This window comes from Botryllus schlosseri, chromosome 13, assembly GCF_051294905.1.
Source record: "Botryllus schlosseri isolate E-star chromosome 13, Bs_hap1, whole genome shotgun sequence".
NCBI classification, from domain to species: Eukaryota; Metazoa; Chordata; class Ascidiacea; order Stolidobranchia; family Styelidae; genus Botryllus; species Botryllus schlosseri.
Genome location: NC_137248.1, coordinates 11250872 through 11272625, shown reverse-complemented (window position 1 = coordinate 11272625; position 21754 = coordinate 11250872). Strand labels below are relative to the sequence as shown.

General features: G+C 42.3%; 3 protein-coding genes across 3 annotated transcripts; all 3 read left to right on the top strand.

The window, feature by feature from the left end:
* Positions 1-424: 424 nt before the first annotated feature.
* LOC145454684 (cyclin-dependent kinases regulatory subunit-like) lies at positions 425-4925 on the top strand. The gene is made up of 2 exons (XM_080332667.1): positions 425-565; positions 4025-4925. The coding sequence occupies exon 2, from the start codon at positions 4087-4089 to the stop codon at positions 4330-4332; it is 246 nt and encodes an 81-aa protein (XP_080188793.1). The 5' UTR covers positions 425-565; positions 4025-4086; the 3' UTR covers positions 4333-4925.
* On the top strand, positions 558-4023 carry LOC145454683 (uncharacterized). Its single transcript, XM_080332666.1, has one exon. It carries the CDS (start codon positions 2559-2561, stop codon positions 3195-3197), a length of 639 nt encoding a protein of 212 aa, XP_080188792.1. The 5' UTR covers positions 558-2558; the 3' UTR covers positions 3198-4023.
* A 25-nt stretch (positions 4926-4950) lies between the features above and the next one.
* LOC145454679 (uncharacterized) lies at positions 4951-11110 on the top strand. The gene has a single exon (XM_080332662.1). The coding sequence runs from the start codon at positions 4951-4953 to the stop codon at positions 10882-10884; it is 5934 nt and encodes a 1977-aa protein (XP_080188788.1). The 3' UTR covers positions 10885-11110.
* Positions 11111-21754: the final 10644 nt, after the last annotated feature.

The following is a 21754-nucleotide window of genomic DNA, read 5'->3' as shown; positions in this document are numbered from 1 at the left end:
AACCCGAAGTGATCACGCCGTAGCGTCATTATCGATGGTTATTACGCATACATTTATGTCAGTTGTCAGAGCCATCGCATCACTCCAGATTGTATTATTTATTGGTGTGTGGCGGGTCAAAGGTTGAAACATGGCTCGAGCGGGAAAGCGTTCCAGTATATTTGAGTTATCCGCTTTCCAGGCGACTGTGTCTTGCGCCCTGTGTAGCGCGTTTTGTTTTCTATTTCCATAATTTCTGCCGACAGATACGGTTCGCGAGGTCACTTTAGTTGTCGATTACTAACTATGTTCCGACGAAAACCTTCAAAAATTAAATTGGATCTTGAAGATTTGACAGAATTTGTTGAAGAAATGAAAAAAGGACAAGCTGATGAAGGGGACAAGAAAGTCGAAAACCAGCAAAATTCTAAGACGCAAGTATGCGAGGGATTACCCATTAGAAATCAAACCGAAAACTCCGAGGCTAGAAGAGCGGAAGTTCAACGCCGAATTGGATATGTCCCAGTACCAGATCCCACTCCAATCACGCAAGCGAATACCCAGTTTGAGAACATACATTGATGAGGTGATTTTTTAATGAAATATTGCCGAGTGTGACATTCTGACTCCTGTAAAACTTGCAGAATCAGCTATAACTATAACACCTTCGATACGTTGAGGAAACTAATGGAAACACGAGATGTGTCCAGCAGTTGCGGTAATGTTTTTATTCACCACCCAGACTGGAAACAGTGGTTGTTTCCGGCAATGAGTTGCGCGTGACAGAAGGGTTTCCTACAAAGAATAACTATGTAATTAAACAAAAAGTCGCGCGTGACGTTGCCACCAATTCCACTCTGGTTCACCACGGATTATAATCAAATTCTATTCCACAAGAACTAAAAGTCTAAATGCAAAACTTGAATAGACTGGATTTATATATCCAGGTTTAACATTGATTTCTTTTACAGCGAGAGTTGAATTGTGTACAAACTCTTCAAAGTTCATTTTCATGGTATAACTTTTATATTTTGTAGAAATAATCAAATTGAACCTGGTGCAAAATCTGCTGTAATATATGCATCATGGTGAGGAAAGTCAAATTACTGAGGTATTGGCATAGTTGTTGTATACTGTATGGCCAGACTGGAAACAGTGGTTGATTTCGGCAATAATTTGCGCTTGGCAGAAGGGTTTCTTGCATAGAATTAGGAGGTAATTAAGCGGGAAAATGCGTGTGACGTTGCTATCAATTCCACTCTAGCCGTATGGTTTGTTTTGATCATTTCAGTAAAAATTAATAGTGTGGCCAGGCGCATATAGCCAGCGGAGGAGAGGAGGGATGTTTTGAAAACAGATATTGTTCTAAATTCTAATAGATTAATTGAGTTGAATCTCTGTACGAATGACAATGCAATTAGGATCAGATAATGTTGCTTCTGTTAATATCTCTATGTATAAACATATGACAGTTGCTGTACATTAAAATATTTATTTGGATAGAATTTGATCAATTCAGTGCCAATATGTGAATAATGACTTGCTCACAACGCAGGGTAAGGGAATCACTAACAAATTTTCGTGCACTATTGATGACTTCATGTAGTATGACCAATAGTTAAGTATAAAGATTTAGATCGTTAAGACTGTGCAACAAAGGATTGAAGAAACATTCAAATTAAGGATAAGCAGATTAGCCTACTCTTTCTGAGGTAACAGTGACGGGTTTTTAAAAGGGGGGGTAGAGGGTTCTCTGATTCTATGCCACTGGTGTGGCCACAATTCAACGGTCAATGTAGATTGTAGAGGAATGTAAATTACAGTACCTGGATATGTCTTTCTAGTTTTACTGGTCTCCTCGCAGTTTTGCATGCAGTTCTTTAGGTTTTGCTTATTGCATCTTTGAATTTGATCGTAATTCCTGGTAACCTGAAAGGTCGTGTAGTAGTGTTGCAGGTATCACAGAAGTATAGTTGAATAACATTGAACCCAGAGATACACCAAGATGTGTCCCATAGATATATATATGAGGTCAACCTTGTGTGCTTGCTTTGTTGACACAATACAGTGTTATAGTATTGATGTTGTTAGTAATGTTTCCAGCATAACAAGCATCGATCAGCAGCTGTCATTTAGCAGTGTTTATTGCAATTGGCATTTACGTTATATTACTGTACTGATGTTGTTGTTGTTGTTATCAACACAGGTTAAACCAGTAGAACTATGCCACCATATAGCCACTGTAAAGAACATAAATTGAAAGTATAAGCAAAAAACGATTGGTCGCCTTCGTCAATGAAAAATTGTGTGTGTAAAAGAGATGCATGGATGTATGTACATGTCAGTATTGACGCTTTTGCAATAATTAAGCATTAACAAACGAATTATTTACCTCCTGTAACTACTACAGTTCCCTGAAACCTATTAGTGTGTATTTCAGTCACTTGAATTTTAACCTGATATTTTTATTGGGTTTTTCTAGATGTCTGAACTGAATCTACATTTCCTTACCGTTCTGGATTTTATAGACATCTTCCACTAATTTAAATTACTGAGTGGGTTAATCCGTTTATAGTGAAATGGCAGCAGAATTGCAGTCTTTGTGTCAAAAAGAATTGTTAACCCTGCTCAGACAGAAAGAACATTATATGAGCAAGAGTCGTAAACTGACGTTTAACTGTAAGTTGCCCCATTATAACACATTTCTCGCCATATTCAAAGATATTGAAGAGCAAGAACTTTATCTGTTGGAAATTGAGGACAAACTCCTAAGAGTAAAAAGAACCAATGAAATCAAAGCTCTCAGAAAAGAGTTGTGCTCACTGCGCTTGAAATGCACCGGAAACCTTCCCATTTCTGCAATCGGAGGGTGGCATAGGACCATGATGAAGGATCATAGTGAAGCTGCTATTCTCGACGATGGATCTCTAGATTTGAAATACTTTGATATTGAATTAAAAGAGACAAGCATGAATGAATCTTTGTCTTTTACAACTCGTGTAAAAGGCTCTTGTATTCGCATCTCTGTTACGGCGTCTTTGCATTGTAATAGCTCCAAAGAAACCGACTACGTGTTTGCTTCATCACTGTATGTGGATGGTTTGGTTACAGAAGGACAAAAATATATATCCTCTGGAAAGAGCCCTGATGATTATATTGTTTATGTTATTTGGGATAGCTTTGACAAATTGATTATTGCTTCCATGTGCAGTTCTTGAATCTTTGTGCGATGTGTCAGCTATTATTTTATTCTGCTTGCTCTCAATGCCTAGTCACAAACGGGCTTATTATATGAGGAACCAGTGCAATGCCGAATTTTTTGCATGATTTCACCTGGATCAGGGGCGGCCAACCGTTTTGGCTATTCATGTTCGCATTTCGATTACTTATGTAACCTACTGCCGCATTCCAGGGCAGAGTCGCAGTGAACTAGCTCGTCACCAAATACCCATGTTAAACTGTCCATTTCCGTTGCACTAAGGACTAATCTACTTTTTCTTATCGTCTTACTACACGCATCGGAATCACTAGTGGTCATGTAATCAATCGATTCACGAATTAATTTTGTCCCTAGTATTAGTAGTTTCACATAACACTATCAAATATTTATCCTTACTCAGCCCAGGTGATCAGATTCACCTATAGAGTTGAGGGAGGCAGTGTTTTCGAAATTTTAGGACAAATTAAATTTGAATCGAAAAATGAAGTCGCTGCGCGCGATGGAAATTTCAAGATCAATTATGACTCTCAAAGATTAATTACTCTCTCAAAAATTCTGTAGTCGATTCGTAAATTCAATTTCCATGTCATCGACGGCCGCCAACACGTACTATAATTGAATTACGTGTCCACGCCCGCACATATTTCCTTCCTTCTACTGTCGCAGGTTACCCACCCCTGGCCTAAATGTCTATGGTGTATCTTGATTGAATTATTCTTGTAGAAGTGGATGCGGGTTATTGTGTTATTTATAGCTTTTTCATTTTTGGTTACTATCTTTCTAATCGATTTTCTGCGAAGTTAAATCATGCAATTTGTTTTTCAGATCTTGTGGCTGTAGTCCTCAGGACTGCTTTAGCGCCGTGATTGTTTTTTGAAGTCTCGAAAATGTCCAGCCAGATCTACTATTCTGATAAGTACTACGATGATATTTACGAATACCGGCACGTCGTTTTGCCGAGAGATATTTCCAAACATGTTCCCAAGACCCATCTTATGACCGAAGCGGAATGGAGAAGCCTCGGAGTGCAGCAGAGCCAAGGATGGATTCATTTCATGAAACACGAGCCGGAGCCGCACATCTTGCTTTTCCGACGCAAGAAGACTATTCACGAAGAAATGTGCCAGAAATGAGGAGGTCATGCGTTGAAAAGTGCGAGCACCGGTGCATGGATATTCGTTATTCGTTTTTGGATGAAATATACAAATCTCTGTCTGTCTGGTTACCTTTCTCTGTTTTACGTCACTGAACTGTTATTACTTCCATTGCGTGTCTTATGTGCATTAATATATATATTCCCGCTGGGCTCCGGACTCCGAAAGCTACATTTACGGAATTGATCTGAAACACCACGTGGTTCCGCGTATTTCATGCTGCTTTTTATACACAGGCATTTGCAGAAGGCAATATCAAGAAGACAAGAAATATTTCACAAGTTTCTTCTCTATCCACACTTACAATTTCATGTAAAATCCGTGAAATTCGTTTATACAGTTGGTGCATGCATTTTTTAATATCAAAATTTGACTATTGTTGATCGGCGGTCCAGAAAATTTACTTAGTATCTAAATCCGTAATTGCTCTTCTGAAACTTCATTCATCTTGAGCTGATGTTTCGTTAACTTAAATAGAGGTGTTGCTTTGCTTATAAACAAGAAATACTCGCACCAGATAGCTCGTCTGTTGTTGCATTCCTTTCGACTGATTCAATCTTTTGTATTTCCAGTTTATATCGTAGTCATCGCCGAATAATGTGCTCAAAATTAACAGCGCTGGTCGACGAATTGAAAGAGAGCAATGCCAACGCAACGGATATTTACTCCAAACTCGGATCTAGGCTGAAGAAGAAAAAGAGTCTGACTGCTCAGTTGCCGGCTGACATCACGGAACCCATCAGGCGTGATGTCACGGGGAAGAATGTAGAATGTGCCGATGCAGCTTTGAAATTTCTTTTGCAGATTCACGCCGTCATATTAAATCACGAGGGTGACGCACAAGCTCTGGACTGCCTTGTTTCGGACGTTTTACTAACAACAGCGTCGGAACAATGCGTAAACATATGCATTTCCAGCATTTTTGAGAGCATGTTAAGAAACAGTTTTATTGATGTTTGTTACCGAAACATTTGTAAGGAGAAGAAAGATCCTTCCCCGGCAATTAAAAACAGAATTTTACCGCTCGCATCTAAATTTGCCTTGGACCAAGAAAATTTAAGTCCTGACCATGAAAGCCACCGAGCGAAAATGGTTGGAATCATTCTCGTGTTTACAGTGGATAAGGATGACGTCTTACGCAAGGCTGCTGTTACTACGTTGAGAGATTTCATTGCCGACTGTACTATCCAACCGTCGCACGTCGCTACAGTGATGTCGTGCCTAAAGAATTTGGTGGTGCCTAAACTTGATCGCTTCACGGGAAACGTAGAATCATTACTGTATATTATCGGCGATCACGTGCCACTGTATTTGAGAGTGATTGGCGTCAGCATGAGAAAAAGCGGCTCGCTCACGAACGCGATATTGAAAATAATGGAATTGGGATTTCGGCACACGGAAGTAACCGTAAAGGCAGCGGCGTTCAATTCGTGGAAATCGTTTATAGACGTGCTGTCCGCCGACTTGGAGATACTATCGTCAGCGCGCTACATGAATTTAGTGATGCAGCCTCTCGTCGCCGTGCAGACCAATGAGAGTCTCGATATTTTGAGGATTAAGACTCTGTGGGGCTTGGCGAACCGGCTTCAGAGCAAACTGCCCGCCTTGTTTTCCACTGTGTGCTTGCCGATTTTACACTGTTGCTTGGGAAATTTGGATTGTTCGCGAGCGCGTTCCGACGCGGTCGCAGCGTCGAACATCAAAGGTAGCCGGAGCTCGAATAACGGTAGCGGCTTTTACGCCGCGATGCAGGCGACGGGGTACCGCGCGACACCAAAAAAAGCGTCGAAAAGCTCCAAACTGCATGATATAGGTGTCGAAGTTTTGATCCACCTACTTGCTTATCCGGAAGACGATGATAGCAATAAAACCAACCACTTTACGATGACTAAGCTTGATCGCGCCTTTCTCGCGACCCCTGCTATTTTCGGCACTTACGGAGCCGTGCTGGTGGCCACCGTGGAAGAAGTGTTACGCAGCAAATCAAACATTTCGGCCGATTTGTCTATGCTTTTGTGGGACAGACTGCATCGGCACTTGAAGAGCCATCTGGATTCGAACCTGCAGAAAAACAAACGAGAACCCGAGCTATTTAACATGCTGTTTGTGGCGCTGAAAAACATTATGGAGTCACAAAATTTGGAGCGCGGCGACCCGCACGTGACTTTTTCAATGTTGAAAAGCTTCTTGGATTTTCCGGCTTCTGTTATGTCCTCGACCTTTTACGGCGGTCATTTGAATGGTAAGCACGGTTTTCCTGTTTTAACGTTGATCAAAATGTTGTTCTCTGGTCGCTTGACGTGTGCTCTATCGGCCGGAGACGCTCTTGAACTGTGGGACTGTACTAAACGGCTAGTTGTCATGGGATTTGAGAGTATGGTTGGGTTTTTGTCATTTTGCGGTTCCGTGATTGAGATCCTCGCGGCGTACGCGCAAGACGTTCTAGCAAAGGAGAACAAGGACAGCGACGCTTACCACGGTTGTGTCGATCTGCTGTTTAAGACCTGGGTCAAACTCGGCGTCGGTTTGAACTCTCACATCAAACAGTCCCAGGAAGTGAACCAAGGCGATAATTTCGATCACGACTTTTCCGCGCTGTACGGCTTTCTGCTGTTCCCGTTGCATCTGAACGGGTGCCGTAAAGACTGTTCCGAGACTTGGAACTGCATTTACGAGGGGTTTTTGTGGGCGTCCGATGTTGTCGCCACGTGCAAGCCGAACGAACTGTGTCGACATCTGTGTTCCGCCATTCGGCAGAGATTAGATCGTGGCGGTGTTTCCAATTCTGTGTTGACGTTTCTCGTTGGAGCTTGTCAAATGATGGTGGAGAAAGCCGATTACAATCACAGAGGCATAGCGGCGAGGCAGAGAGCTTCCCGTATTGACTTGGCGCCATCGCCTAAACGGCAGTCTATGTCCGAATCTCTGCTCGAGAGACACAAAAACCTGTCCGATCTCTGCCTGGTGATTCTAAAGCTTTTCGAAGTGTCACGTGAAAACAACGTCACGAAACATCGCGGGGATTTGATGAATTGTTTGTCAAAGGTGATTTCGTCTATTTACTACTCGGAAGATATCAGGACTTTGTTTCGTACCTTTGTGCCTGCGTTTAAGAACATTTTGTCGTCCCATCTTGAAGACGTGAAGGTTTTCCGCGAGCCGCTTGAGACGATTTTTTACGCCGTCGAAAACGTGTACAAAAGCGCTGCCGTCGAAAAAGACTCGATTCTGATCCGTGAGGAGTTTCACGATTTCATTTCAAATTGCGTTAAGAACGGAGGAGGTAAAATACGCAACGCCGCCGTTGAGTTTTGGGGAAATGTGGTGGTCAACTCGCAGCACCACGGTTTGATTTGCGACAACGTCAAAAACGATGTGAAATCGTGCTTGTTTCCTGTATATCAAAAAATGGGATGGGATTGCCCGTGGAAAGATGTGGAGCTACCGGCTACGATGGACCTGGCAGACTTTGACGATAACACACAATCTTTGAAGGTTGTAGGTTATGGCGCGTTTGGCTCGCCTGCGAAAAAGAATTTGGTTCCGAAAAGTCCGCACAAATCTCCGTTACGTCCTACAAGCAATAGAACAGTATCGACGCCATTTGCTGTTAAAAGGAAACTGGACTCTGTGTCTGAAAACGTGAACTATGTCAATTGCGTGTCGCCGTATCCTAAACCGAGAACTCCGCTTACCGAGAGGCAGAAAGAAAAGCTGGCGGAGAGGGAATTTATACCGACAATGTACAACGAATTAGACGAGAAGCAAGAGCAAAAAATTGATGTTGACACGCAGGAGGCCTCCGTTGCCGAAGATGTCATAGGGTCGAGTCAGGCTCAAGAAAGTCCCAGGAAAAGACTGAGAGTTGACGCAGGCGCTAGGAATACGGAGAAATCCGATGCCAACTCTAGCGTCAGTGAAAGCCGCAATGTCGACACCACCCTCGATAAATCTGAACTAATGGATTCAGACAGAGACGGTATCACAACTGATAATAAAGCAGAAGATAGTGTCGCTTCCGGTTTAAACGCGGACGATAGTTACGAATATGTCGCAATGCATGACGCGTCTTCGAATCAGACGAGGTGTGACGAAACGATTTCTGCGGGGTATGAGGATACTGATTTAGGCGTTAAACCTCTCGATGATAGCTATGAGTGCGTCACCGTCATGGATATGTCTGCCTGTGCTGCGAATTCGACTTCAATGACACAGAATTCGGGCGCTCGCAAAGAAAATAACGACATGGTGACATCGGGTAGCTGCGTGAAAGAAGTTTCTGTGTGTTTGGAGCAGCTTTCCACCGATCTCAATAATACGCCGACGCCGAAAGGCGCAAAAAGTAAGAGAAGCCGCCGACCTAAGAAAAATCGAGCCGTCAAATCTGATTCCAACGAGATTGTGCATTCGGGTTGTGATGACAATAGCAATCTTCAAACAACACATGAAACGCTTGCCGGTGGTCAGCAACAAGTTCCCGCTCCTAAAATTAGAACGAGACGAGGAAAGAAACAAAAAAGTTTGAAATCGGATGCAGAAAGTCGTGACAGCGACGTTGTGTGTGCGGCTGACACCGCCAGTCCGGCCGTGAGGCGATCGAAGAGGAAAAAGAAATCAAAAAGTGAAGCGAAAGATGCTGACGCGGGTGATGTTTCTGAAAAGTCTGCTGTCGAAAGCGTAGATTTGACGGAAACGACAGAAAATGTTAGTATAAACAATCATGACACCACCGAGTACGAATATGTGGCAGTCGCCGATTCTTCATCAGCCAATCTGACGGTGTGCGTGGCCGGTAATGACACCGCGCAAACGAGCGATCTGACACAAGACAAAACCACGGGAAAAGATTTGGTGGATAATGTGATCGAAGGCGTCGATTCGGCGGAAGATGTAGACGCAAACGATCACGACACAACTGAGTACGAATACGTAGCAGTGGCCGATTCCTCTTCTGCAAATCTGACAGTGTGCGCAGCCGCCAACGACACTGCGCAAACAATCGATCTGACACAAGACGAAACCACGGGAGAAGACTCTGCGGGTGATGTGATCAAAGGCTTTGATTCGGCGGAAGGCGAAGACACAAAAGATCACGACACAACTGAGTACGAATACGTGGCAGTGGCCGATTCCTCGTCTGCGAATCTGACGATTTGCGTGGCTGCTTATGACGTGGAGCCCACCATTGATACGGCCGAAGACAAGGAAAATGGTGTCGTTACTGCTGCTGATAACTTGGACACGACTGAAGATGCAGAGCATCCCTCCGTTCCTACTTGTAACACAACTTTTGATGTCGAGCCAGACTCGGACGAGGAAGACTTTTTGGACGCGCGGGCTTCGATAGACTACCAATCTGACGGTAATGTTACTGGGTTGACAGTTGGTGAATCTGGTGTTTCCGTTGATGACAGTTCTGTGAACGAAGAGTACGAATCTGCCGGGGATGATAGGACTGTGGACGAATCTATAGGCGATGCCAGCTCTATGGACGAATCTGTTGTTTCTGTGAGCAATAGCTCTGTGAATGTAGGAGAGGAATCTGCCGGCAATGCTAGTGCTATAGACGAATCCGTTGTTTCCGTGAATAGCTCTGTGAATGCGGGATACGGATCTGCCAGCAATGCTAGTGCTGTGGACGAATCTATTGTTTCTGTGAATGCGGGGCACGAATCTGCCAGCAATGCTAGTGCTATTGACGAATCTGTGAATGTAGGAGACGAATCTATCGGGATTGGTGGCTGGACGATCTCCAAGTCTAGGAGTCCGAATATGGATTTATCTGTCGGTTCTAACGTTGTTGAGGTGAATGGAGATGGAAATATGGAGTCTTCGAAGTCAGAAAAGCCTGACTACGACATGGAAATTTGCGTTGTCGTTTCTAGCGGATCTACTGGAAAGGAAACCGTGGAATTGTGTACTGAAAAAACAAATGTCGAGACAGAACTTGTAGATGCCTCGTCCTGTAAATCCTATATTGATATTGAGGAGAAAGAAGACAAGGTCGCCGCATTGGTACCGGGAACTTTCGCATCTCCCAATTCGAAAAGCATACTGAAAAGACGGAGCTCTGTCGTAGAGCCGGATCCTGCAGCCGCGTCGTCTCCGGTTATCAAGAAAAGAGTATCGTTTGCCAATTCGATCGCCGGCCCGGGCTGCCATGTACAGCAGAGTCCACGGTCGTCCTTGCTGCGGAAAAGGTCCTCGCCCAAAGTGAGCAGGCGATTGAGCCTCCAGCCGGACAGGATGATGATATACTGTAAGGAAAACGGAGGCGCTGTGTCACCGCTGAGCGTACGTAGCGCGCAAGTCAAAGAGGCCATCGCCAACATCAGAGCCAAAGAGTCGGGCTCGCCTTCCGGGCGTTACAATGTGAACGCAACGGGAGACTTTAATAAATCAATGCGAGATCTGCGTGAAATCCTGAATCCCGCGTTTATCAGGTCGCTCAATAAGACGCAAAGCAAGCAACTGCATGAACTTATGAATTCGGTTTCTCGCGAAGTGGTCGAAAACGTTTGCAGCACGTGACGGCGTCGCGCTTGTGTACTTTTTCTCGCGTTTGCACTTTCGTTAATATTGATTCTCTTGGCCTTGCGCGCGTGCGCAGCTGATTTCGAGGCCGTTATGCTGTGTCGTGAATTTCGTGCATGTCTTTCTACCTACTCTCACTATGTTATTGTGCAAAAATCACTGCCGATGTTTTTTGTGAGCATTATGTTACCTTACTTGATTAAAGAATTGTTAATTGCGTGAAGGGGCTTGTTTGAGGCAGTTCCAGTTTTGCAGCATGAGTTTGCTCGGAGCCAGATGAACATAGCTCGACTAATCGTAAAAATCGTCGAATAATTGGCACGTACGGCAGATTGTAAGGGCACATATTACATTCAGTTCTGCTGGTTACGGCGGTTATGCACCATAGTAGGTGAACGGCCTGCGATTTGAAGAAGAGGTTTTATATCTCAGTGGCTAAATTTTCAATGTGCGAGATCATATATCCTACTGTTACCGCCAGGGCTGTGGAGTTTCAAAATTATTTTAGCACTCGTTGGAGTTTTGTGAAAATGCTCCGACCCCAACTTCTTAAATATGAAAGTAAGTAGGCTACTTTAAAAGGTCTCTTAAAATTACTCATAATTAGGTAGATTTTTTGGACATGTCAAAATTCTGAAAATTTTTCACAAAGTTGAAACTTTTTTGCAACCTGCATTTCGTTTGTATCATAGATTTTACACTATCGGTGAACTTATTATATGGCAGCTTGTAGCCTACTTTATAGGCCTGCCGTTGTAGACGGCCCATTGTCTGCTCATTGAATCATAAACATTAAAATGAAACAAATATGTTGACATGGTTCTATTATAGTGTTATGTTCAAATTATCACAATGTCCCAACAGTACCAACACTGGGCATTGCATGGTTCTTATATCAAGAATGATGAAAAATTGTGATGTAGACACCATTGCCAGAATGAAGCAACGCGGTTTGTCACCAGCAGTGTACGTACAACTTCAGTGTTGTAAGCCAACAACTGCTGCTGTTGAACGTTCTTTCTCCATTCTTGGCAAGCTACTTGAAGGACAGACGACACTTTCTCCCCGAGAATGTAGGAAAGTATCTTTTGTTGTACTATAAAAAATTTTAATTATTTCTACCACAATGCGTAATGTAACTACTGGAATTCTTCATAGGGCCAGATTTCGGTAAAATAAAGTTTTTTTCATGTAAAAATTTGTCAGATTTTGGAGCAAAAAAGTTTTTTCACGCCAAACTACTTCGTAAGGACAGACAGTTCCAACTAGAAATGAAGATAAGTAGTTCTACAATTCTAGCATTATGTGGAAAAACACCTAATTTGCATGCGTTAGGTCAAAATATTCCGTTTTTTAGGTAAAAAAACCGCCCTACTCATAAATAAATAAAATATGATTTGTACGTACCAACAATCACTATTAGTAACGATATTGAAAAAATGGGACATTATTTGTAAATTACAATTCAGTTGCATAGAGGAAGAACATTCAAAGATGCATCTTCCTGACTAACGCACAATTGCCGATGCAATCACAAATCGGTGCAACTTTTGGAATTATGCCATGGTACTGCGAAAGAGTGAAAGAATCGTTTGGTTATGTAAGTGACAACATCACTCGCAGTGGCGGCTCATCCTATAGGGCAACTGGGGCATTGTCCCACCTAAAATTCTGTTCAATGACAATGATTTTCCATTTATAGACGCTCAGCAATCAATACATACCGAAATCACGACGAAAATCGCATTCTTTGTGTGCTTTCGCTTGTAAATGCCCATTAGGGCTGTTAAAAAAAAACTTTTTCCTGAATCTTGCTGGCTAATAGATTAAATCGTTGGGTTACCTTGAAAAACGACGCACACCAAATTTGAATTCATTCCATCCGGTAATCACGGATTTGAATTTACCTAGAAATGCAAAAAAAAAATTCAAATTTTTCTGCCAACCCCATCAAATTATTGCGCTGTCTTCAAAAACGACGCAAAACAAATTTGACTCAATTCTAACCCGTAAAAGCGGAGTTATTGAGTTTTTCGATGGTAATTTTTGGATAATCCACCGATCAAGGATAATCCCAGAATTATCAAAGAAAAACTTCAATAAAGTCTTAATGTTAGTATCGAACGCTGTACCAAGTTTCAAGTTTGTCACTGAACTATGTTAGTGGTAATTTCGTTTCCTAAATCGAGTGAGAGCTGACTCGTCATTTATCGCTAACAGATTTTACGCAAAGCCGGTATTAGTCTCTGTTGATTTTAACGATGCTCCTTACCTAGATCCGTCATGAGCTTTTGCACGGTATGTCTTGATTTTAGTATCGAACACTGTGCCAAATCTCAAGGTTGACACTCAATGATTGGGGCAGTGATTTCGTTATCAAGGTCGAGTATGGTAGAGATGTGCGCTGATCTGACACTTTATCCTACCTAACGCATTGCGGATTTCACGCAAAAGCCGGTGTATCTGTGCTAACGTTAACTGTGTGTTCCATACTGAGATAGATGATGATATCATGAAACAGTTTACTAACATTCTCGATTTGCATTCAAATATTTACTTTTATTTTATATTCTCCAATGTCAATTTCACCGTAAAATTGTGGCCTTCAAGCAATTTACCTATACAACCCCCTGTCAAGCGCGATAGCTAGTTCGTTTTCGATGACGGCTAAAAGCTGATCACTTGATCATGATCAGCCTATTCCTCAATATATTGTAGGCAAAATTCGGTGTTTTTACGCAAGACTCGCCCCTTATCAGCCTGGAAATTGTCCAATGTCCATTGATCTAATCGTACGCGGGATGAAAGCGCACTCTTACCTTTTGCCAACGTATTTCGATAAAAATGAATGGCTGACGTATAAAAGCGAGGATGAGGACGCATTGTTATACACTTTTATACACTGCTGGTGCCAGGGGGAGTGTCTCTAGTTCGATAGAAATTAGGTATCGTTTATCTGAAGCATGTGGTCTACTGCAAACGGTGTCTCGATATTACCCGATGGTCGACATTGCTCGGCTCGAGTTGACTTGTTTATATTCCAATACATCTTTTTCCGAAGCAGTAAGCGCTGGTGAACTTTTAAAATTCCTATAGTTGAAAAATCGCTTTCAATCAACTTTGCTTGCAGTAATTAGGCTCGACGCCTTAGAATATGTGCTTACGATTCTCAACGCTCGGTATTCCAGATTTCAATGAACTCGTAAGTGAACATTTTGCAACTATGAAATCCAGAGGTGGTCAGTAACGAAGTACTTCTACTTTTTCGAAGTACTCAAGTAGTTTTCCTCTACTGCTGGTACTTACTCAAGTAGATCTGATTTTCTCTACTTCTACTTCTACTTCGTAATATTTTGTGATCTACTTACTTACTTTTCGCTATTTTCAGTTTGTCAAGTAGAAGTAGTTCAATCTTCGAATCAGGAAGATAGCCTGAGGAATTTCAGGGCTGTTTTCACGAAGTATCAACATTTAATTTTCATAAAAGTTGAGTAAGGCCCAGAATTTTCGTCGCGCCTCGCGCGCAGTGGATTCGGAGTGACCAGTATGATTTTACGAAAGTATGGATGACTATAATTTAGGCAGCGGGTTGGGGTGGTTCCGTTCACACATGGGTATCTCGAACTAGATATCTAGATATCCCTGCGTTCACACCACATTGTCGCCCTCCGCCCATATGAAATAATTCATCACAGTATATATGGATCATCATAACGTTTGAAACTGCTGTTTCGCAATCTAGCATTTACTTGTCATACCGTAATCTAGCATGTCCATATGGTGCGTCCTAACCTGGAGAAGTGGACTCCGACTTTTTTATAGTTTTAGAGCTGTTTTAGCATACAACCTTTGAAACTTTCTGGACTAAAGGCATGAAAAACATGTTCCGCTTTTAGAAGTAGTATTCATGTTTCACTTTCAATTCCCAGTATCATATACTTTGAGTTATAATTAATATCAGTTCTTTTGACTGGATAACATACATGTTGAAGTATAAAAGCAAGTGTAGTAATGCCTTCAATTTCCGGAAATAAAGCTACACAATAAGGCAATTTACGGTCCACCATATTTTTTTTATTAACGTTTAATTACTAATCGCGCAAAGTGTTTAGACCGTATCCTATACAACTTCTCCGTATTGCTCTTCGACTAAACCACGGGCCTTATAATATAGCGGATGGCGCCATACCATGCTATTTTCTAAAACGTGCTGTTCGAGAAAACAGAGGATTAGTATCGCATTTGCATATCAATACTATCATTTTCATCCCCTGATGTGGACGAATGCTTATGCTATCGAAATTTGGATACCTGCTGGTATGCTGCATCAATATGAATCAAGCTCGTCACCTTTCGCATAGCTCAATTTGGACCTTTTTACAATCCATGTGAACGAATTAGAATCGTTTTGACAACTACTTACTTACTTGAGTACTTTTAACGTCAGTCAATTCCACTTCTACTTCAAGTAGTTTTAGGTTGCTTAAGTAAGAAGTACTTCTACTCGTACTTGAGTAGATTTTTTCGTCGCTACTTCTACTTCTACTTTAGTAGCATTCTTGACTACTTTGACCACCTCTTGAAATCACGCCACGCGCACTAGGCCTACTGATACAAACGTTAAAATATGCAGGTATGAACTACTATACTGTACTTCATATTTTCTTATGAATAATTTGAAATACGTAAGCCTTGTTCTCCATGTCTAATGTCTATACCCCATACAAACTCACCACCATCGAAGTCACTTTTCACGTCGGAATACAATATTTTGACGTCATTTAGACAATTAAAATCGCGTGCATCCCTTGCCCCACCACCCGATATTGTCACGAGCCGCCCTCACTCGTAATATTGCTGCAAATATAGGGTTATCATATTTTGGAAATCCGAAAAGAGGACACTTTTTCAAAATTTTCAAACTTGCGATACCGGATGAAAATCCTGAAAAAATGGTAAATTTTTCCCACTTCGTGGTCGGTTGACTAAAAAGAACAAAAAGTCAACTTTCTCGCTCAGCTCCCAAAATACAGTTGTTCCTTCACATTTTCAGTTGGTTGACTAAAAAGGAAGTCAACTTTCCGGCCCAGCTCCCGAAATAGCCGCCGAAGCGTTCACTTCAGTGCTGAGTTACTATATCTCAGTCGGATTTTGCTCTCTATTAAACCGAAATTCTCAAAAAAGAGGACATTTGGGTGTCCTCCGAGGACCTTTTAAAAAAGTCAAAAAAGAGGACAAATCCTCTCAAAAGAGGACGTAAGGTATTAACCAACCCTATGCAAATAGGTCTATAACCAAACGCTGCTTCCCACATGACAAAATCAAAAATATTTCTAGTAGTAAGTAGCTCAGACGCTTGGGTCGAACAAATCTTCAATAATGAGTGCAAGTATAGTCCTGATCAATGAATACTTGACTATGTGCATTGTGCATGCAGTGTACATGTAGGCATATGCTAGTTGACAACTCCCTAAATTTCGCGTCTGACCACCGTTTATTAGTAGTGAGAGGGTGTGTAGCCTACTTGTCATCAGTAGAGCGTGTAGTGAGAATATTTGTACATCTCTGTATTCTTTGCTGAATCATACACAAGACAAGAGCTACACTTTTATTGTTTTTATCCACATTTTAATTATACACGATGGGATATAAAATCATGTTTGAATGATTCATACATGCGAGAAAATATCCATGGCTTTGTCTATGTTAAAATAAACTTACGAAAAAGAAGGGATATTTCGAAATAAATACTTCCATGGTCATTGTACAATGTACAGTGAGTATTTAGTGAAGGGGTGTCAAACTCAACTTCCGTCGCAGGCCGGATTCAAACCTTCGAATCGCTCGCGGGCCGGACCAGTCAAATGGTTCCAATATGATATCTCAAAACGCACGCCCTTGCTTTTCGCTTGAATACTTTATTATCAATCCTGTATACAGAATAGTATATTATATTACATTACGGATCATAGGGCTATATTCTAGCAACACATTTATTCGAAAACAATGGAAAATTTTGGCAATATTCGAAGATAGGTTGTTTAAACTCAACCGCTAAAACACTGTCTCTAACGAGGGAATAAGTTGGCAAACGTCTGTGCTCTCCCTGTTTTAGTCGTAATCTGGCGTTAACTCTGTATATGCGTGGTAAGAAATACAAGAGGTTTAACTGTAAACGTGAACGTTATAATTGGCCCATTATCAATAATCGTGATTCAGGTTTCTCTGTCTGTCTGGGACCTTTTGAGTCAGGTGATACAGCATAGTGCGACCTAATAGATTTGAATTAGGTAGACTAATTTGTAACTATTATATTCTCCATGCGACCTGAATATAACAGTTTCGCTTTGGCTTTTCACTTCGCGAATAACTGCTTTTTGGCTCATGTTTCCTGAACTCAGGGTGCACTTTTTTGAGTTTCGGTAATTGTATGTCAGTATCACCTGATGGTGACTATAGAGTGAAACAATAACAGGGTTGTCGGTGATTATAATGTGGCCTATGATCCTGACATTTGCCGCCTTGTGGGAATTATTTCTTAATATAGTAACTCAACATTTGCTGAGTAATGTACTGGATAATACACGGATTTTTCAATCTACTCAGAATTGCCTCTCGGGCCGGATGCGGCCCGCAGCCCGTATGATTGACACCCCTTATTTAGATGCCACAATGAAACAATTTTGCATGCTATCGTCAATATGTCTGCATATGTTCAACGGTTATATGAAAGTCATTATACCATCACTGTAACGACATTTTCAAAGTAAATTTGTAGTACTGTCGGAGTCGGAGTTCTGTGCGAAAATAGTCGGAGTCGGTACGTTTAAAGACGTCGCAGTTGGAGTCAGTATATTGACAATGTCGGAGTTGGAGTCCACAGCCCTGGTTACAATACGTCCTCCTTTGGGAGGATTTGTCCCACTTTTTAGCCTAAAGTGACTCAGCCTCTGTCGGAGTCGGAGTTCTGTGCGGAAAATAGTCGGAGTCGGTACGTTTAAAGACGTCAGAGTTGGAGTCAGTATATTGACAATGTGGAAGTTGGAGTCCACAGCCCTGGCTACAATGCGTCCTCCTTTAGGGGGATTTGTCCTACTTTTTAGCCTAAAATGCCTCAGCCTTTGATTGCGGCTCTTTAACGATTGCACAAGCGTTTCGCCATTTTGCTAGAGATGTTTAACCTGATTATAAATTGATGCATTTTATCGACTAAAATTAATTGTTTCTTTCCTTGTGGTTTACACAAAACTTGTAAATTCAGGGGAAGGTTACCAATTTGCAATTGACCTCTCGAATCGAGTTCACAAACGTTTCACCCGCAATATTGGATGCCTTGTCTTTAATATCAATGATGAATCATTGTGTTCAACAATGAACTTGATAATATATTACGCCAGTGCAGGTTACAATCATTTCCGGGCTAGCAATGGTGGATGCGGCTCTCCCATTTGTATTGTAAAGGCTAGCAATAACTGCAGAGTTTGTCCAAGAAAAAGTCGTCGAGATTCCCGTGCTGAAATCTTCAAATTCTCATCGGCGCTTGAAGTGATGAACTGCTCCGCACTGCTTAGACTTCATATCAGCCTGACTTCAAACACCTCGCAGCCCAGGTGGAGACGCACCGTATCACTATATGATAATGAAAAGTAAGAGGGTGGCAAAACGACTTGGGGTATAGTCTTTTAATGAGACACCCATCCTGGCTTAGAGCAGAGGTCGCCCGCGCGGCGAAAGGGTCCAAGCCCCAACATTTTCGTAAATCATTGCAACTGAAGTTAACAAAGTAGAGTAGGCCTATTACGCGGCCAATTGATTTGAATCGAAATCGCCCAGCGCGCGATTTCGTGCTACTAGCAACCCTCCCTGCATGCGTGAATCCGCCTTAATATACAGAGTCAAGTCTCTGCGATTGCAGCGCTGTCAGTGCATAGTAAGATAAGTCTTTTGTGTCCGATCACCGTTCCTTATATAGCTCTAAACCAGAGGTCACTAACACGCGGCCCGCGAGGTCATATTTTGCGGCCCGCAGCTTGATTCGAGGTTTCGAAAGAAAGCTAAGAAAACCATTTTGAAATCGTGAAATTTAGTGCAGTTTCAACATGTTGTTGTTGCTGTTACAGAATAAGCTATTCTCCTGTGCCCAACATCACTATTCGTCAGTAGCTAAAACGATCGACTTTGGCAATGGCAACAACATTCCAGCGAGTCAGAATCAGCTGATATGAATGGACAATAATTGGACAATGGACATATTGCCTTAACGTGCAATGGCCCAAACACTGCCAAGACCGAGACCCGTAGAAAACGGCTTAGGGCAGTGGTTCTCAAACTGGGGGCGTGAAAGCATGTGAAGGGGACGCGGAGCTACGTTCAACTGTATTTTTTTCGTGCTCCGCGCGATTTATCTCATATCCATAGTTATCGCTCTGTGTTTGTCCGGAATTCATATTATGGACTTGTCTCATCAACAGTCGTAATAACATTCCATGCCATCAAACTATCCGTTGGGATTGGTAGCATTCATGTTGCATTTTGTGGATATGGGGGGCGCAAAATTTTTCAGTATCATAAAGCGGAGCGTGTCTAAAAGGGTTTGAGAACCACCGGCTTAGGAAAAATTTTGATTTTTTTGCAACTTTTTGACTTGCTAGTCCCCTTAAAACGTGGTTGCCTATTTTATATCAATAATGAATGCATGCGGCCCGCGGCCGCTACGAAATTTGAAAACTGTTCCGTGACCCGTTTTGAGTTGGCGACCCCTGTTCTAAACAAACAAAACGTCATCAATACTCAAGTGGCCCACGCAATGGTTTGGAAAACCGCGTGTGGCCCTTTGGCCAAAAAGTATGGCCACACCTCTGACCCTGGCCTAGAGAGCATAAGAGGCATGTACGCAGGATTTAAGAAAGAATAACGTGGAAGGAAGCGACGGAAATGAATGCGGACTGTTTTGGTGAGTGAGGTCGATATATGTCAGATTGTGGTCCCCCGGTTGCTTGTATTTCGAGATGAATGTAGACTCTGGATATGCTCGACGACTGTCAGATCGCCGGCAAGATGCTGCTTGAGGTCCGGCATACCGCATACTTGACAGAGCGACCCGTATTGTATTCCGTCCTGACCATATGGTAGTTGTTCACAGGGCCGTAACAGCACTTCGCCAGGCCCCCCCCAAAACGTTGGTCCTGGGCCCCCCATACAGTGATAAACTGAACTTCTTGGGGGCTTCGCCCCCCAGACCCCCCTCAGGCTGTACGCTGTTTACCGCTGCTAATCATCTATATTGAGTGTCCGTTTAGTGAGTCAGCTTTTATCCCCTAAACGCGCGAAGCGCGAAAAATTTCTGTAATTCATCACTGAATCGGGCAATATGATCGGGAATTGCATATATATTGCTATCAATTTTTATCCTTTCTCTGCTCACGTAATCAGATTTACCGGTAGAGCTGAGTGAGGCGGTGTGTTTGAAAGGGTAGGACCCCTCAATAATAAATAAACATCTCCGGGTGTATTGTATACCCGTTGGCAGGAACGAAACAGCACTTCGTCAGGCCCCAAAAAACTGGAGTCTTGGGCTCCCATAGGGTGACAAACCGACCCGCCATCACGTTGTTTACTTTTGCCACGAAATTATAGATGTACTGTACTGTTTGATAAAGTTGCCTAAATTTTCAAAAAATACGCTATAATCTATGCTAGTTCACGAAATAATTTTGGGCCCCCTTCGAGCTCGTCCCCCCCCAATTGGGGGGTTTGGGGTGCGGCAGTTACGGCCCTGGTTGTTCATCAAGGACGCGCGTGTGTTGTGCTTGTGCGCTTGTGATTCTGAGGCGAAGGAATGTTAGCTGGTGGTGGTAGGTGGTTGAATCACCGCTCTAGTTCTATATATTCCCTTGTTATTCTGCATTATTATATCAATATTATCGTCGACGACATGTGAAGTGTCAATTCCAGATCTCTATACAAAGCAGACTTCCACCATGACGCCCATCAGCTTCAGATAATAATTTAACAGTAAACCTTTCCGCGCAGCAATAATGCGATTGCCGCAAAAAGCAGGCCGCAAGCATGCTCTCTTTCGCCGGAATTGCGATAGGCAGATTAGATTTGTATGTTTGCACATCACGCTGAACAGAGTGCAAAGTGTTGTTCGAGTATACAACGTGAGCGAAGATAAGCATTCAATAACGACTCTTCCTCTCTCTATCTCTTTCTATCAATAAATTCTCTATATAGCATCTCTCACGAGCTCTTATGTGACTCCCACGCGGAGACGCGGTAACTTCACTCGATATATTCCAAGTTCATACGGAATTCCCCAGGGATATACCGAAACAACGTCCATAAATCTCGATCCAAGGTGGCATCCGTATAATTACCGTCATGATTTAATAGCAACTAACCCTTATATATACCTATTATACCATAAAGAGACGTCTCGTGTACCAGAATGGGTTTGAATTTGAAAACACTCTTGGCCATGGTTCACTAACAACGGACAAAGATAGATATATGTTATCAATGGTGACATAATTTTAATCAGTATTATGGATAGTAAGCAGCGGCTGGAAATGTATTGGTGAAGCTCTAACCAGCAGTTAACGAGTTCGTTGATTCGTTGTCATAGGTTACATTGCCGTTCTAGGCCAGAAGCAATGTGTTAATTGTAGCCGCTTCTTATTCAAATTCCGTTTTACGATTTCTTTGAGTAAGGAAAATTCAGCGGTTGCAATTTTTTTTATCTTTTGCGAAAAATGGACATGGTGAATGCACTATGACCAACTAAAACTCGTATGCGATATGGGGACTTGATCAAACTATGAATGAAGATGCCCTTACCGCAGTTATGCAATATGAATAATGAATA

Bases quoted from the DNA above. Each gene is read 5' to 3' on its own strand.
- LOC145454679 (XM_080332662.1), top strand. From the start codon at position 4,951: ATGTGCTCAAAATTAACAGCGCTGGTCGACGAATTGAAAGAGAGCAAT.
- LOC145454684 (XM_080332667.1), top strand. From the start codon at position 4,087: ATGTCCAGCCAGATCTACTATTCTGATAAGTACTACGATGATATTTAC.
- LOC145454683 (XM_080332666.1), top strand. From the start codon at position 2,559: ATGGCAGCAGAATTGCAGTCTTTGTGTCAAAAAGAATTGTTAACCCTG.